Source organism: Pavona decussata, unplaced genomic scaffold (assembly GCF_977016875.1).
Source record: "Pavona decussata unplaced genomic scaffold, jaPavDecu1.1 SCAFFOLD_67, whole genome shotgun sequence".
Classification (NCBI taxonomy): Eukaryota; Metazoa; Cnidaria; class Anthozoa; order Scleractinia; family Agariciidae; genus Pavona; species Pavona decussata.
In genome coordinates this window covers 4,184,133-4,199,817 of record NW_028145486.1, presented here as the reverse complement: position 1 = coordinate 4,199,817, position 15,685 = coordinate 4,184,133, and the positions used below count along the sequence as shown (strand labels likewise).

Sequence of the window (15,685 nt, the reverse complement as noted above, 5' to 3'; positions counted from 1 at the left end):
TGCGCAATGTTGCCTCCACCTGAGATAGGTTAGGATTAGGAGCGCAAACTGGTTGGACGCCTCAAGGCGATTACATGTAGTGTCGGATAACGGGCTCGACCAGATGACTGATAGTTTGCATATGCAGATATTTGCGGCGCTATCCCATCTTATTAATATCCATCTTATTATTATTGTTATTATTATTATTATTATTATTATTATTATAATTATTATTATTATTATTATTATAATTGCAGTTTAAAACTGCCATTCGTTGTAAAATGTGGTAGGGCGTAAAGTGTAGCATGCTACATCTAAAATATATGCATATAGTTATGAAAAAAGTAGCAAGGTAAAAATAGAAGTAGAATTATCAATATTATTCTCTTATTATTATTATTATTATTATTATTATTATTATTATTATTATTATTATTATTATTATTATTATTATTAAATTAAATGACGTCTTTGGCGTGTTTAACTCGTCATCACCTACTTTATACTGAGAAAGTAAGCTGAACTCGTAACCCTAAACAACATCATTTTTAACTAAAATCGTTGTTAGAGAAAAAGAAAAGATCATTGCTCTTCTCATTATAAATGACTTCCTCTCTCCTATAATCGTGCTGCGTAGGCTGTCATCCTAGCTATTTGCATTCTGATATTGGAAGCTGTATTTCACCTGTCAACTGGGTAATAAACACCTTCATATCAATGTCAGCCACCCGCACGACTCTTTAAAAGTGTTCCGCCGTTTCAGTTAGTTAACATAACAGTTTATCTTTCACTTTGAACGTGCATCAGGTCCATTTTTAAACAGGTGAGGAAAAACATCCTTTGTTCCAACTTTAAGTCATCTTGACGAAAATGTTGTACCAAATCTCTTTGCAAAATCTAGGTTCGACTTGTGGTGTAACTAAACTTTACGAAGTTCAGAGGCCGAGAAAAAAAATGTGTTGTAGGTGCTTTTCATTAGGATTTTGACAGTAATGTCCGTAATGGTTTTTGTGGAGGGAGAAAAACATCAGAATCTAGAGAACAACCTTTGCAGCAAGGAAGAGAGCAACAACATCATCTACCCACACATAACAAATACGGGATTCGAACCCGAGCTGCAGTGCAAGTGAGGGGCGATTGTTCAAACCAATACACTGCCCACAGTTCTCCTTAAAAGTACTGTTATACTTCTGGCTTTTTTCCTGAAAATTATAGTAACGCCATTGCGAAACAAGTTGAGAACGGAACTGCACGTATGACTTCCCCTCTTGAAGTCTTCGTAACTAAAAATTGCGTCACAGGTTGCAGAAAAAGTAGACAAGTTCCTCTACTTTTCGCAACTTTGCGAGATGCGTTGCAAGATGGAGGGAAATTGCCCCTTATAACCTTCCATGCCTTGCAGCTTCATGTGTTTTTTCTCTTGCTTGTGCAATATACAGGCCGGGATCCCGGACCTAGTGGCCAGGCGAAAAAATGGTTGTGTACCAAGTTCAGAATTTTTACAAGCGTGCAGCATCGCTTTGCCAGAAATAAAGGGTGGTTTTGGCACCAAAGTAAAATTTAATTGCCGCCTGTCCTATAAGAGTGTATTTTCTTCGAATGAGCCACTTGTTTATTCAAGTGAAGCTGCTTAGTGCGCAATTTGTCTAACCATGGTAGGCAAAGTTGTGCACGCAAAGATTACCAATTGCTGGAACACTACGAGTTGAACTCGGTCTTGCAGCATGAAAATGTTTCGGGATGTCTTTGTTCGTCCGAACCAAACCTTCCTTTTCTCAGTTCCGACAAGAACAACAGCCATGTCTTTGCAGTCTTTGCGATGCAAAGCGACATATTTGTTCAACAACTTGTACTATTAGTATAAATAGCCACTATACCAATGTTGCAGAGTATTATACAACTTGCGTCGGGAAATTGAGATAAACATCTACTTTTCCTGCTCAAGACATATCTTGAATTTTCAGGCGTCAAGACAATACAGGGCAGTTCAATTAAACTGCAAGACGTTCTTGCAATAAAGTTTGTTTCAATTAGAACAAGTTTGTCATGTCCGCGCTAATAGACGTCGTTGCGCTGAGAAATCCGCAGGTTTTTACGTCTTTTTCAATAAAATCCGACACCCCAGTAACTTCAAAAATATAAGTTTTGATATTCATTAACCTTTTAAATTCGCTTGTGATTCGGGAGGGTGTTAGGGTTTTAATCCTCAATATTCTTATAACTCTTCCTTGAATTTATTATGAACTGCTTGTTTTAAAGAACTCGAATCAGTAAAAACCTGAACATTACGCCAGTTCTGCTGCATTTTCCAGTCGCATTTTTTAGTTCCTTCGGCAATTAATTTTTTCACGATGTTTTTGGTGCACCAGTGAAAATTTGCAGAGTTTGGAAACACTATATTTTAATTCGACAAGGAAAATACCAAATACCGTTATAGTTGTATCCAGTGTAATTAAGAGTCAAGGGTTTGAAAAATTCTATTTAAACAAGGAAATTTTTTCACAGCAAAGGCCTAAGCCAAATTAATTTTAGATACTCAAACCAAGAAATACTCTTTTCTTCTGGAGAGGCGATATAATTTAGGGTGGTTAATAATTAATTTTCAAAAACCACAAGTCCACTTAAAGGAAATTAAACAAAGTTACGGGAAGTGGAGATGTGATACGTGTGCTTTTAATACTAAAATAAAAAGGAAATATCACAATTTATTTAAGACGAACTTCCCGTTATATATAAAGCAGAAACTCGTTTATTGTCTAAATTCTGCACTAGTACCGTACAGCTCAAAGTCATTGGTCAACAACTCGCAGAACAAGAAGTACCAAGACTCTCTAACACGACTCTTTCGTTAGACATACTGCTAAAATAGTTATCCTTTCCACCTAGCTTCAGTTAGCTAAAAACTTCCAGTTAAGTTACCTAATACTTCCACTTAACAACACAAGCAAATAACGTTCATCCATTGAAAAAATCGGAGAGGAATGCAACTAAAAGAAGGCTAATTCAAAACTAGAGTTTTCTTTATTAGTAGCTATGTTAAATTTATCGCTTTGAACTGAAAGCTGTTTATCTTGGATAGGACGCTGTTTAATTAAAAGTAGTAAGTTACTACTCTAGAGTCATTCCCGCAATCTAGCCGAAAAAGAAACCGGATTTCTTTGCATGCTGCGAGTGAATGGATTCCTACTGCCGGCTAGTTTTTGTTTGAGTTTGACATCCTGACAGGGGAAAAACTTTGACACGCATTCTTAGCTCCTGGACGTAAGTGAAACATTAACTTTCTCGAAAAATGTTTCGATTCCCATTAATGTTTGAGATGAAATGACCAGATTTCGTAGTTGTGAAGTCAGAACAACTTTCCTCGGTCCAGTAGCTTGTACTGGAAAATTGCTCGCTCAAAATTAATCCTAAACTGGAATTTTAAACATAGCGGGAGGAACACAAGAAAAGGTAAACAGACAAAGAGTCTCCATGTAGGGCTCTTAAAAAATTTGAATGCGTGTTTACACATGAATGGGACAAAGAAAAGCTAGGAGAACATTGGCGCTCATCAATAATTCGATTGAATACTGATGGAAAAAAAACTTTTGACAAAAATAAGTTTGTATTTTTTATTCATCAGAACTAACTCTACAGGCAGATTTTCAGCTTGACAGCAAATTCAGTATTCATCAGGAACCCAAGTATTGGCCACTACTCCGGAATGCATTCGAAACTGGGCACACTCCAAGAAAATTCATTTGACAGGTTAAACAGGAAGAGGATAAGGGGAAGTACCTTTGGCTCAAATGACTAAAATGGTGGAAAGGACTATGATGCACTTGAAGAGTTTCAACCATCGCTTATATTCAAGAGTTCCTAATTACTTTTGTTCTAAAATATATTTCACCAACAACCACTTAGCGCTTATACCGACAGCAGGTTTCGGCCTCATAAACTAGACAATTTTATTAAAACTTGTCAAAAATTTGATTATTGGGCTGCATTTGAACTTGCCCAACTTCCAAAACACCAAAAAAAATGACAATTTGTTTTTTCAACTGCTTAGTTTTGTCCATTTTCCTTCATTTCATTTTATTTTATTTCGTTTATTTCAAATATTTCCACTGAATATAATAAGTTTTCGAAATTGAACGATCAGTTTGCTGTTCGTTTAGTAACAACTTAATTAGGTGCTAGTGATATTAATTTTAAGAGCCGAAAACACTCAGTCAGGGTTTAATTTAGCAATGTTTAATTATTAACTAGTTGTAGCTCAAAGCAAGCAAACAAAGCGCGTGGGTTGAATTACGTCTTATTAGTTTAAAAAATAAGCACAAAAAGTTGACCTTTTTATATCGTTAAGAAATAACAAACCTTCCAAACAACATGAATGAAAAACGTAGAAATTTTAACATGTAAAAATTTACGCAATCATGCGAGGTGCCAAATTTTCAGTGCTAGGATTGATGGATTTAGGCTGCAATACATCCTCGTGATATACGCGGGAAACCATAAGGCATTAGTTTTCGTTTTCGGTTCGTTTGGATTTCGTGTGAAACGCCGCAAGTCACGCGAGCGAATTAAGCCCTGAGTCAAACGAGTGTCGTCCTATACTGCCACACCACGCAGTATTACGCGTGACGTCGAAACGCACGAACCGTTAGTATTGGCATCACTTCAAGAATCTCGTGGCGGCTGGCTAAAGAGGAAATCGAGCTGAGTGGATCCAACGCGCGTGGAGCGCGATAACACTCAGTGTATATGTTATCACTATTTTAATATAGTTTCATATTGTAATTATTTTCACACGACCCCACAAGCTCTGAGCTTTAAACCCTATCGTGTTTGAATAAAGGATATGTATGTACCTTGCTGTCCCCGTAACGACACCTGAAATGTCGACAGTTATCTTGTTTTCCCGCTAAAAAAAATGACAGAAAGAAGTGCCATTATATCTGCGCACTAGATAATTAACAATTATTCCACGAGCGCACGTCGGATATGAGATGATGGATAGCCAACGAGGCGCGTAGCGCCGAGTTGGCTATAATCATCTCATATCCAACAAGCGCGAGTGGAATAATTGTTTTATTAAAAACAATCAAGTAGTATTGGTAGGCCTTGCTGATTTCGTTTTCAAGAGCAACCAGAAAACAATTTATGGTCGCTACTTCTCGGGCATGGTATAATGGCTCATATACCATGGCCGCTCAGCCAATCAAAACCCTGGAATTGCAGTATACAATGATCCAGTTTTTAATAATGGCTGTTGGTTCATTGCGTGCAATGGTGTATCTTGCCTTCCAGGCCTTTCATTTTTTGATCAATCGACGAAACGGTGACAACAAGCGGGCGGATTTCATATTCCATAATAAATAAGACAATAGCAAATTTCAGGAAATTTGTGATACAGATTAATATCACCTTTGTTGATGTTTCGATTGTAGGTTTTCCTTTTTGCCGACGAGTCATATACAATGGCCGCGTTTGCACCAATTATCCTCGCGATTGCTATAACTGGCCTGGTTCACAAAGCCTCAACTGCCGAGCAGTGCAATGGACCCCGTCAGCTGCCGATATCCGGTATGAAGTTACAGGGACACACTTATAACAAGCGCTATGCACCATCTGGCCATGCTGAATGTCTCTTCGTATGCAGAGAAGAAGACGTCTGTCAAAGTTTTAACTTCGTGGTTTCAGAGAGTGTGTGTGAATGGAACAACCGCACGAAGGAAGCGAGTCCAGATAATTTTGTTAAGGACTCCGATCGATATTATGTCAAGCTCGATGTTAGAAGAGGTATGAGTTTAAGTTATGTTTAGATGTTTTTTTTTCTTTTTTATATCGATAATAACCGCGATTTCATCCACAGACTGAGATATTCGAGCCACGTTATACAGTATAACAAACAGCACCACAGGAAAGTACTGATCAGTAGCTTTCATTTGAGTGGTCACACTTTAGGATTTCATCCATTGACTCAAAAGTTAGAACCACCTTAGCTTGTCAGGGGCTTATGACCCGGAGCCTCTATCTCCCATATAGGGTAGATGGAGGCTCCGGGGTCATAGCTCCTGAGCTTGTACAGCACAATAATCAGCACCACAGGAAAGTACTGATCAGTAGCTATCATTTGAATGGTCACACTTTAGGATTTCATCCATTGACTCAAAAGTTAAAACCACCTTAGCTTGTACAGCATAATAAACATCACCACAGGAAAGTACTGCTCAGAAGCTTTCATTTAAATGGTCACACCTTAGGATTTCATCCACAGACTCACAAGTAAGCACACCTTCATAACATAACAAACAGCACCACAGCTATGTATATTCCTACTCAGAATGAGCTAACTTTGTTAAATGGCTTCATCTTCACAGTTCCTCTCGGCTCCATCTCTAAGCTGCCGGCCAAGTCTTGCAAAGAAATAAAAGCGAATGAAGGAGGGCAAGCTGTCAGTGGCAAATACTGGTTCTACTCCATCATACCAGGAACGAATGTCCTCGCTGACTGTAACATGGCAACCGAAGGTGTGTAAATTAAAGACTGGTCAGAAAATTGTTTCTGTAAGATAGCTGAGCTGTTGCGCGGGTAGAGTGAGTGCAAAGAGTGCGAAAATGGGGTGAGGATCAAAACGTAGGGAGCCAGACGTGAAGCGTGTAGCGTGAGGCAAAGAAAGTTGAACATAGGTGATGATAATCCACTGTACCAAAAAACATGGCGGCTGATGTTTTTACCCATATTTCTTATAAAAGCGCATAAAAACGCACACACAAGTTCCAAAATCTTCAAACTACATACACAATGTTGATGGTGCAGGAGGCAGCCAATTGAAGGTGATCGGCTCGCAAGGTATTGTGGTAAAAGCCGCCATATTTCTCTGTACCTTACCCATCATGCATTAGCACCTGCGCTTGTTTATGTAAAGGCAATAACAACGAGGTGATGAAATCTTGCCTGCGGATTCAAAATTGCGTCGCACAGCCATTTTGATCACGCACAGAAGGCCTTGACTAAACGAATCATCGTTGTCAAGTACTCCACGTAACAAGAAAAGGATGCAAGTGTCGATACCAATCTCGTACCCAAAGTCTTCGTTCCCCTTGACCAGCGGTCGGGGAACAAGAGAAGTAAAATTCTTCAGCATTTACATTAACCATGCTTCAAATAACGGCCTTTTAAAAGTTGTTTTCTTATTGCAAATGAATGCATTTTCAGTAAATTCTACTCAGGAGAACTCGCTTTCTGATCGTTTTCCATTCTCGAAATTGGGCGGACAATGAAAACGGAACTCAAAAATAATGCATTTATGTGAGCTGAGCAATAGGCTTCCGTGACTATGAAAGTCATATACAAGTTGAACTGTGACTGAAAGAATTGAGAAGTGAATGACCATCGAAGTTGTATACCCAACTTAAGCAACTTAAATACGACAACCTCTTAAACTTCAGGGTTGAAAAGGATTCGAGCCCATGACCTCTGTGATAACGATACATCATCTCTACCAACTGAGCTATCAAGCCAACTGGGAGCTGGTCATTTTGTGAATTCCTATCATATCTCCTGAAATAAAGCGGGATGGAAGTGGCTGAGTGTATGCAGTTCATTTACTTGAACTGTGGATAAGAGAATTAATAAATGAGACAATCACAGTTACTGATTTTCGTACTTAACTGCGATAATAGAAATAATGGACAAGAGGAAGTGACCTTTATTCTTCTATGAGGTTTAAAGAACGAAATCCTGTAAACAGACTATAAGAGAAAAGAAACCACATGTAACAGGTCTCCAAAATCGTCATGTGTTTTCTGTCATCACATGGTTTTTAAAAAGCCAAGCAAATTTGTTTCTTTGTTTCTTCTGTAGGAACCTAAAGACTAACTCAGTTTCTGTTACTATTGTATTTCCTCAGACATTGATGAGTGTAGCGCTTCTCCTACAGTTTGTCACGCTAAAGCCAGCTGTAGTAACAACGTTGGTTCCTATGTTTGCACTTGCAAACCCGGTTTTAATGGAAATGGAAAAACTTGCAGCGGTAAGGAATAGATGATTTCTTTTCATTGTGGTAATTGTTAGGTTGCTTCCATCCAGACTGAACATTGTCTACTTTAATTTGTGTTTGGTTGGATTAAATTTGGTGCATTAAGATGCTGCAGAGCAGCTTTCAAATTGAGTTTCGAAAGTAATTTTGCGTTTGCTTTTGTTTTGTTTTACTGCGCTTTTTGATTGGTTGGCAAAGTTTGCACCACTTTTTCAACCAATGAGAAGCAAAATCAAACAAATTGTGACTTGCTCGCACTCGTTTTCCCGCGCTTTACCCGCAATTCCGATTGGTTAATTGTGCTGTTTACGTTTGCTGTGATTGGTGTAAAGACAATTAATTGAAAACCATCCTAGAGTGGTTTTTAATTCAAGGAAACGTGTCAGCTATTTTTTGTAATACATCGAAAAACGAAAAGTCACGCTTACACCAAGGAAACCTAAATATAATAAACCGGTTTTCTTACAAGTTAGTATGCTAGTGCATTGGAGCTATTAAAAAGTGCCTGGCCATGGGTGACCAGAAAAGACTTGATGGCTTGTATCATGAAAAACGTGGAGACTCATTGCCTTGCATATTCCTTCCCTCTCATCTCTTGTTTGCATCATTCCAAGCTATGCCAATTCCTGAAACAAGTTAAAAATCGCGATCGTGGCCGAATGGAAAACTTACGCGGAATTTTTGATAAAAGTACTAAGCTATTTCCATGTTTCTTTTTCTCCCATTTAAATTTAAAGAGATTAACCTGTTTCCACGCAGAGGCAGTTTCTTTCAGTGCACAGTAAATGTCAAAGCCAATTTTACTAGTAGAACAGTCTTGGTCAATAAGAGGACAAAATGTTGTCTTAAGACTACTTTACACTTACCGCCGATTTATCGGCTAGGCCCCACATGTTCAAAGAGTAGATAACTATATCCAGCTGGTAAAATGTATTGGTTGAAGTACATTTTATCCGCTGGATAGCGTTATACCTTGCATCGCACAGCCATTTTGATCACGTTCAGCAGACCTTGACGAAACGAATCATCGTTGTCAAGAGAATTAATAAATGAGACAATCACAGTTATTGATTTTCGTACTTAACTGCGATGATAGAAATAATGGACAAGAGGAAGTGACCTTTATTCTTCTATGAGGTTTAAAGAACGAAATCCTGTAAACAAACTATAAGAGAAAAGAAACCACATGTAACAGGTCTCCAAAATCGTCATGTGTTTTCTGTCATCACATGGTTTTTAAAAAGCCAAGCAAATTTGTTTCTTTGTTTCTTCTGTAGGAACCTAAAGACTAACTCAGTTTCTGTTATTATTGTATTTCCTCAGACATTGATGAATGTAGCGCTTCTCCTGCAGTTTGTCACGCCAAAGCCAGCTGTAGTAACAACGTTGGTTCCTATGTTTGCACTTGCAAACCCGGTTTTAATGGAAATGGAAAAACTTGCAGCGGTAAGGAATAGATGATTTCTTTTCATTGTGGTAACTGTTAGGTTGCTTCCATCCGGACTAAACATTGTCTACTTTAATTTGTGTTTGGTTGGATTAAATTTGGTGCATTAAGATGCTGCAGAGCAGCTTTCAAATTGAGTTTCGAAAGTAATTTTGCGTTTGCTTTTGTTTTGTTTTACTGCGCTTTTTGATTGGTTGGCAAAGTTTGCACCACTTTTTCAACCAATAAGAAGCAAAATCAAACAAATTGTGACCTGCTCGCACTCGTTTTCCCGCGCTTTACCCGCAATTCCGATTGGTTAATTGTGCTGTTTACGTTTGCTGTGATTGGTGTTAAGACAATTAATTGTAAACCATCCTAGAGTGGTTTTTAATTCAAGGGAACGTGTCAGCTATTTTTTGTAATACATCGAAAAACGAAAAGTCACGCTTACACCAAGGAAACCTAAATATAATAAACCGGTTTTCTTACAAGTTAGTATGCTAGTGCATTGGAGCTATTAAAAAGTGCCTGGCCATGGGTGACCAGAAAAGACTTGATGGCTTGTAACATGAAAAACGTGGAGACTCATTGCCTTGCATATTTCTTCCCTCTCATCTCTTGTTTGCATCATTCCAAGCTATGCCAATTCCTGAAACAAGTTAAAAATCGCGATCGTGGCCGAATGGAAAACTTTTACGCGGAATTTTTGATAAAAGTACTAAGCTATTTCCATGTTTCTTTTTCTCCCATTTAAATTTAAAGAGATTAACCTGTTTCCACGCAGAGGCAGTTTCTTTTCAGTGCACAGTGAATGTCAAAGCCAATTTTACTAGTAGAACAGTCTTGGTCAATAAGAGGACAAAATGTTGTCTTAAGACTAATTTACACGTACCACCGATTTATCGGCTAGGCCTCAGTTGTTCAAAGAGTAGATAACTTTATCCAGCTGATAAAATGTATTGGTTGAAGTACATTTTATCCGCTGGATAGCGTTATACCTTGCATCGCACAGCCATTTTGATCACGTTCAGCAGGCCTTGACGAAACGAATCATCGTTGTCAAGTAGTCCACGTAACAAGAAAAGGATGCAAGTGTCGATGCCAATCTCGTACCCAAAGTCTTCGTTCCTATTGACCAGCGGTCGGGACACAAGACAAGTAAAATTCTTCAGCCTTTACATTAACCATGCTTCAAATAACGGCATTTTAAAAGTTGTTTTCGTATTGCAAATGAATGCATTTTCAGTAAATTTTACTCAGGAGACCTCGCATTCAATCGTTTCCATTCTTGAAATTGGGCGGACAATGAAAACGGAACTCAAAAATAATGCATTTATGTTAGCTGAGCAATCTGAGTAATAGGCTTTCATGACTATGAAAGTCATATACAAGTTGAACTGTGAATGAACGAATTGAGAAGTGAACGACCATCGAAGTTGTATACCCAACTTAAGCAACTTAAATACGACAACCTCTTAAACTTCAGGGTTAAAAGGGATTCGAACCCATGGCCCCTGTGATAACGATACATCATCTCTACCAACTGAGCTATCAAGCCAACTGGAAGCTGGTCATTTTGTGAATTCCTATCATACCTCCGGGATGGAAGTGGAGTGTATGCAGTTCATATATTTGAACAGTGGATAAAAGAATAAATAAATGAGACAATCACAGTCACTGATTTTCGTTCTTAACTGCGATCGTAGCTCATTTATTACTACTAATAATGGACTGTATCTTAATCAACAAGAGAAAGTTACTTTTATTCTTCTATGAGGTTAAACGAACGAAATCCTGTAAACAGACTATAAGAGAAAAGAAAAAACATGTAACAGGTTCACCAACTAAAATCGTGATGTTTTCTGTCAGCATATACGGTTTCAAAAAGCCTAGCAATTTTTTTTTGTGTGTGTGTGTGTGTGTGTGTGTATAGAACTAACTCAGTGTCTGTTACTATTGTTTTTCCTCAGACATTGATGAATGTAGCGCTTCTCCTGCAGTTTGTCACGCCAAAGCCAATTGTGTTAACAATATCGGTTCCTATGTTTGTACGTGCAAACCCGGTTTTACTGGAAATGGAAAAACTTGCAGCGGTAAGAAATGGAAGAGTTCTTTTGCTTGTGGTAACAGCTCATAGGATACTATTTGATGTAATGGTACGACTTTTCGTACATGTAGAAATAATAATGATGATGATGATGATGATGATGGTGATGATGACGACGATGTAAATGGTATAATAGAGCAGTTTTTTTCATTGAGTATCGTGAAGTAATCACTACAGGCGTTAATGAGCCCTCTCGATGAGTTTTTTTTCTCTTGGGGCAAACTTTGACAATAAAATATGTTTAAATAAAAAAAAAATACAATAAACCAATCGGAACTCAAAGTAAATACATGTAACTATAATGGTGTTAAACACGGTAAAACGAGTACGGACAAGTCGCGATTGGTTAATGGTGGTTTTTCTTCTCATCTGTTGAGAAAGTAGCGCGAGTTTTGCTAACCAATCAAAGATCTCCGTAAAGCAAAACCATAACAAAAGCGAACTAACTTTCCACCCTCATGATCAATTCAAAACTGTTCTAATCTAATGAACATATTTTAAAACGATTTAAGAAAACAACTTTGTTCAGTACAATTGCATACGAAAATGCGTATTTTTGCAATCACACAATATTACTCAACGGTATTTACAGATAACCATAGTGAAACTGAAAACGAGGATTACCTAAGAAAAAATTTAATCACTGCTGCGTGGACCAAGTTAACAAATATGCATTTATGCAATTGCGTAATAAGGCAGCTGTACAATTATTCACATTAGGATATTTGAGGGTAATGAGCTATGCGCATGCGTGGAAATCCTCTAGCGCATGCGTTTCAGTGCAGTGTCTTGTACTGGTATCAGATAATGAGTTGTGTTATGATGTGATAAACATTCAAACATGACATTGAGTAGTTTTGTTTCGATGTAACAAAATTTTCAGATGTCAATGAATGTACAAGTGGCTCGCACAATTGTCACGCGAACGCCGTTTGCACAAACACCGTGGGGTCTTACAGCTGTGCTTGTCAGTCAAACTATCATGGAAACGGACACTACTGCGTATATAAACGTGAGTTTTCCTCTTAATCGCGGTGATCGGCTGATGCTGTGGTCAAGTAAATAGTGCAAATAACATGTCATTAACCAATTTACAGAAAGGCATATCATCATGACATGTTAAATGCACCCGAAACTGCACTTTACTAGATATTGTCTCCCCGCAATAACAGGCTTTTTGTTCAAACCATCTATCCCTTTCGCTGGTGGATCAAAGGAAGGTTCCTCTCCCCACCCCCTCCCCATCAGGCTTATTTTTTTTACACCAAACCGAGGCCCGTAGAGTCGAGGCTCCGAGATATTTTGTTTCACAAAGAGAAGGAAGTCCAGCGTTTGAGAGTGGGCCACCCACCTACCTGAAGGTCGTGAGTTACCACTGCCTGTTTTCATGCCCGCAACAAAACATCCTCTTCAGGGTCAAATATGTATAGCTACAGGATAATAATGTTCTTATTTTGAAATTAGAGAGCGTTGAACGACAACTTCGAATCCATCATCTTAAATTCCCGGCTAGAGACAAGACTGCTACTTAACCTGCTCCTTAAAATTTTTCTTTCGTTTAGGTGGCCTCTCTACATCCAGCATTCTCAGCCCCAAGAGTAGCTCGTATGTGGACCAGTTGATTTCATATTTGAACCCAGTACTTCAGAGTTCAGCCCGTAGTAGGTTTGTGTTATGTTGGCGGGCCTCTACGCATGGCTGGGCGTCCTCGACATTCCATAGCAAATGTGATAGACAGGGACCCACTGTTACTATCATCAGAGTCGGCAGTTACATATTTGGCGGATATACAGATGTCTCTTGGGCTAGTGGTAAGTATTATCGTTCTGGTCATAGGGATATAACATGTAGAAGCTCTCGGCAGCGGTTTGCTAACCTGTGGTATGAAGGGATAGTCAACTACCTTCGGTGAATGAGTAGTTAGACGGTACAAATTTGTTTTTTACGGTGACCAGTGGGGTTCGTGCTCATGCACAGATCATCGTATTATAGTTTTTTTTAGTTATCTATTTTTTCGATTCCTTTTTCAATGTAAAACATGTTTATCTTTCTTCCAGCTTCAAGTTACAGAAGTTCCAGTACAGCATTTCTCTACTCGCTGTACAACATCTACAGTTACCATCCTCTTAAGCTTGGGCTCAAGTCAGGACATCATAATTCCGCCATATACGATTCTAGCAGTTATGGCCCGACCTTTGGTAACGGGCACGACATCTACACAGCAAGTAACAGAGGGCACACCTATTGTGGCTACGCCTATGCAATTCCCTCAGGATATTCGTCAAGACGTTCATGTACGTGGTTTGCTGGAAGCTACTCTTTTACTCTGAGTGATATTGAAGTATTTTATGAGGTAACATGAAGATATCAAAACGCTTTTTTTGGTAGTTCAGGCAGCGCTCACATTAACATGATTCCAAATTGAAGCAGCTTTGACAAGGTTATGAGATCTCTTTCCCTTTTTTAAGATCAAATTAATCAGTCATTCCTAGCAGTTCCAAACCTCCCCTCCTGGCAAAAAGATTAAAAAAAAAAAAGTAGGTAAATGCGCCATACACGGCAGAGTACAAACGAGCTTTTCAAATGCCCCACGGTACAGTTAAAAAAAATATATATTTTTTTTTTCTTAGTTTCTTGACTTACGTTGTAAGCCGTGCAAGTTTGGACATTTTCTGGTCTTATTTTCTTTCGTGAACGCTGCCTGCGTAGCGCGGTTTTTTGTGGGTGGTGGGGGTGAGGCGAAGAGAGGAGGAGGCGTTGTAGTTAAGTTCCGCTTTTTAGCTGCTATTTTGTGGTATTATGTATAGAATAGCATGAATAGTTCTATCTTAATTCCTACTTTAGATTAGCCACCATTAGAAGAAATTAGGTTTAGTACAGTGTAAGCGTAATCGGGAAGGCGCCGTCATATACACAAAAGTTTGATGCGGACCCGTTAAAAACACAATATACAATTATCGCCTAAAAATACGTTTTTCAGCAGATTAGAGATTCGCTGGTGGATGAGTTAGTTAACAATATAGACTTTCTATTAGTAAGAAATGGAAGAGAGAGATTCTTGAAAAGACCACATTAATGGTCGATCAAAAAGCAATTGTTAAAGTGGGGGTTTTAAGTTCCTAAAAACTTATCTTCTGCTCCAGCAGCTCTGCGCACGACAATGACAAATTATTGAAGACGGAAACTCTTTTGGCTGCTGCATGGACCACGCTAAAATTTGTCGGCCAATTTCTTTTTCTGTTGGTGAAGCGTGGCAGTGAAAGCCGAGTCGGCCTGATTCAAAAGACATTATTGTAAATATTATTGTATAGTACGAAGCTTATCGATTCAAAGTTTAGCCTTTGAAAACCAGGGCCCAGTTGTTCAAAGCCCGATTAAACTAATCTGTGTTAACGGGAAGTTTGATTATAACCTTACAGCTTTATCGCTAACCAATAAGCATTTCTCCAAAACATTTTTGCCCTTCACTTTAGACTTGGACTTTTCTTTGCCTTCAGTTAAAGATCAACTTTTTTAACGAGCGAGATACAAACCTCGGTTAAATTTTAATCGTGGATTTTCGAACAACTGAGCCCAGAGTTAAACTTCGGTTCATTTAATGTTCTAACTTTTGAGTTTGTGCATGAAATCCTCAAGTTTGACGGCTCAAAAGAAGGGTCATTTTTATCACTACTATTGCTTGTAAAGATAGCACAAATGGATAGCAGCTACAATAGTAGAATGGTCAACTTATATACTAATACACCATTTATATAGCGCTCAATACAAGGTCTACAAGGCTCCAAAGCCCTTAACAAGAAGTATCAAACTATAAAGTTACTAACTAGAAATCAAAAATTAATAATACATGAAAAAACTTGGTAGCTTAGCGCTCGATGTTCGTCGTAAACATAGCAAACATAAGCATATAATAGACTGGGCACCATACCAAGCCTATGTGAGATGGGTCTAGCTCTCATTTTGTCATATCATCATCATATATCCTTTTCGTGCCTCGTGGCACATAGGGCCTTCACAGAGCTTCTCCACTCCTCTCTATTGGTTGCTGCGGTCCGCACCTCCTCCCACGATCTCCAACCTGCTTCTTGCCTTTCTTTCTCTACTGTCCGTCTCCAGGTGGTTTTTGGTCTTCCCCTTCTCCTTT

The 15,685-nt window shown here is 38.6% G+C and overlaps 1 protein-coding gene across 2 annotated transcripts; it reads left to right on the top strand.

The window, feature by feature from the left end:
• Positions 1–5,441: 5,441 nt before the first annotated feature.
• On the top strand, positions 5,442–14,036 carry LOC146478179 (uncharacterized). 2 transcript variants are annotated; one of them, XM_085112909.1, is made up of 6 exons: positions 5,442–5,763; positions 6,345–6,494; positions 11,405–11,527; positions 12,425–12,553; positions 13,104–13,352; positions 13,599–14,036. In XM_085112909.1, exons 1-6 carry the CDS (start codon positions 5,442–5,444, stop codon positions 13,901–13,903), a joined length of 1,278 nt encoding a protein of 425 aa, XP_084969035.1. In that variant the 3' UTR covers positions 13,904–14,036. The 2 variants fall into 2 exon arrangements, with proteins under 2 accessions (XP_084969035.1, XP_084969036.1); XM_085112910.1 differs by lacking the exon at positions 11,405–11,527 and adding an exon at positions 9,329–9,451.
• The last annotated feature ends 1,649 nt before the right edge of the window (positions 14,037–15,685 follow it).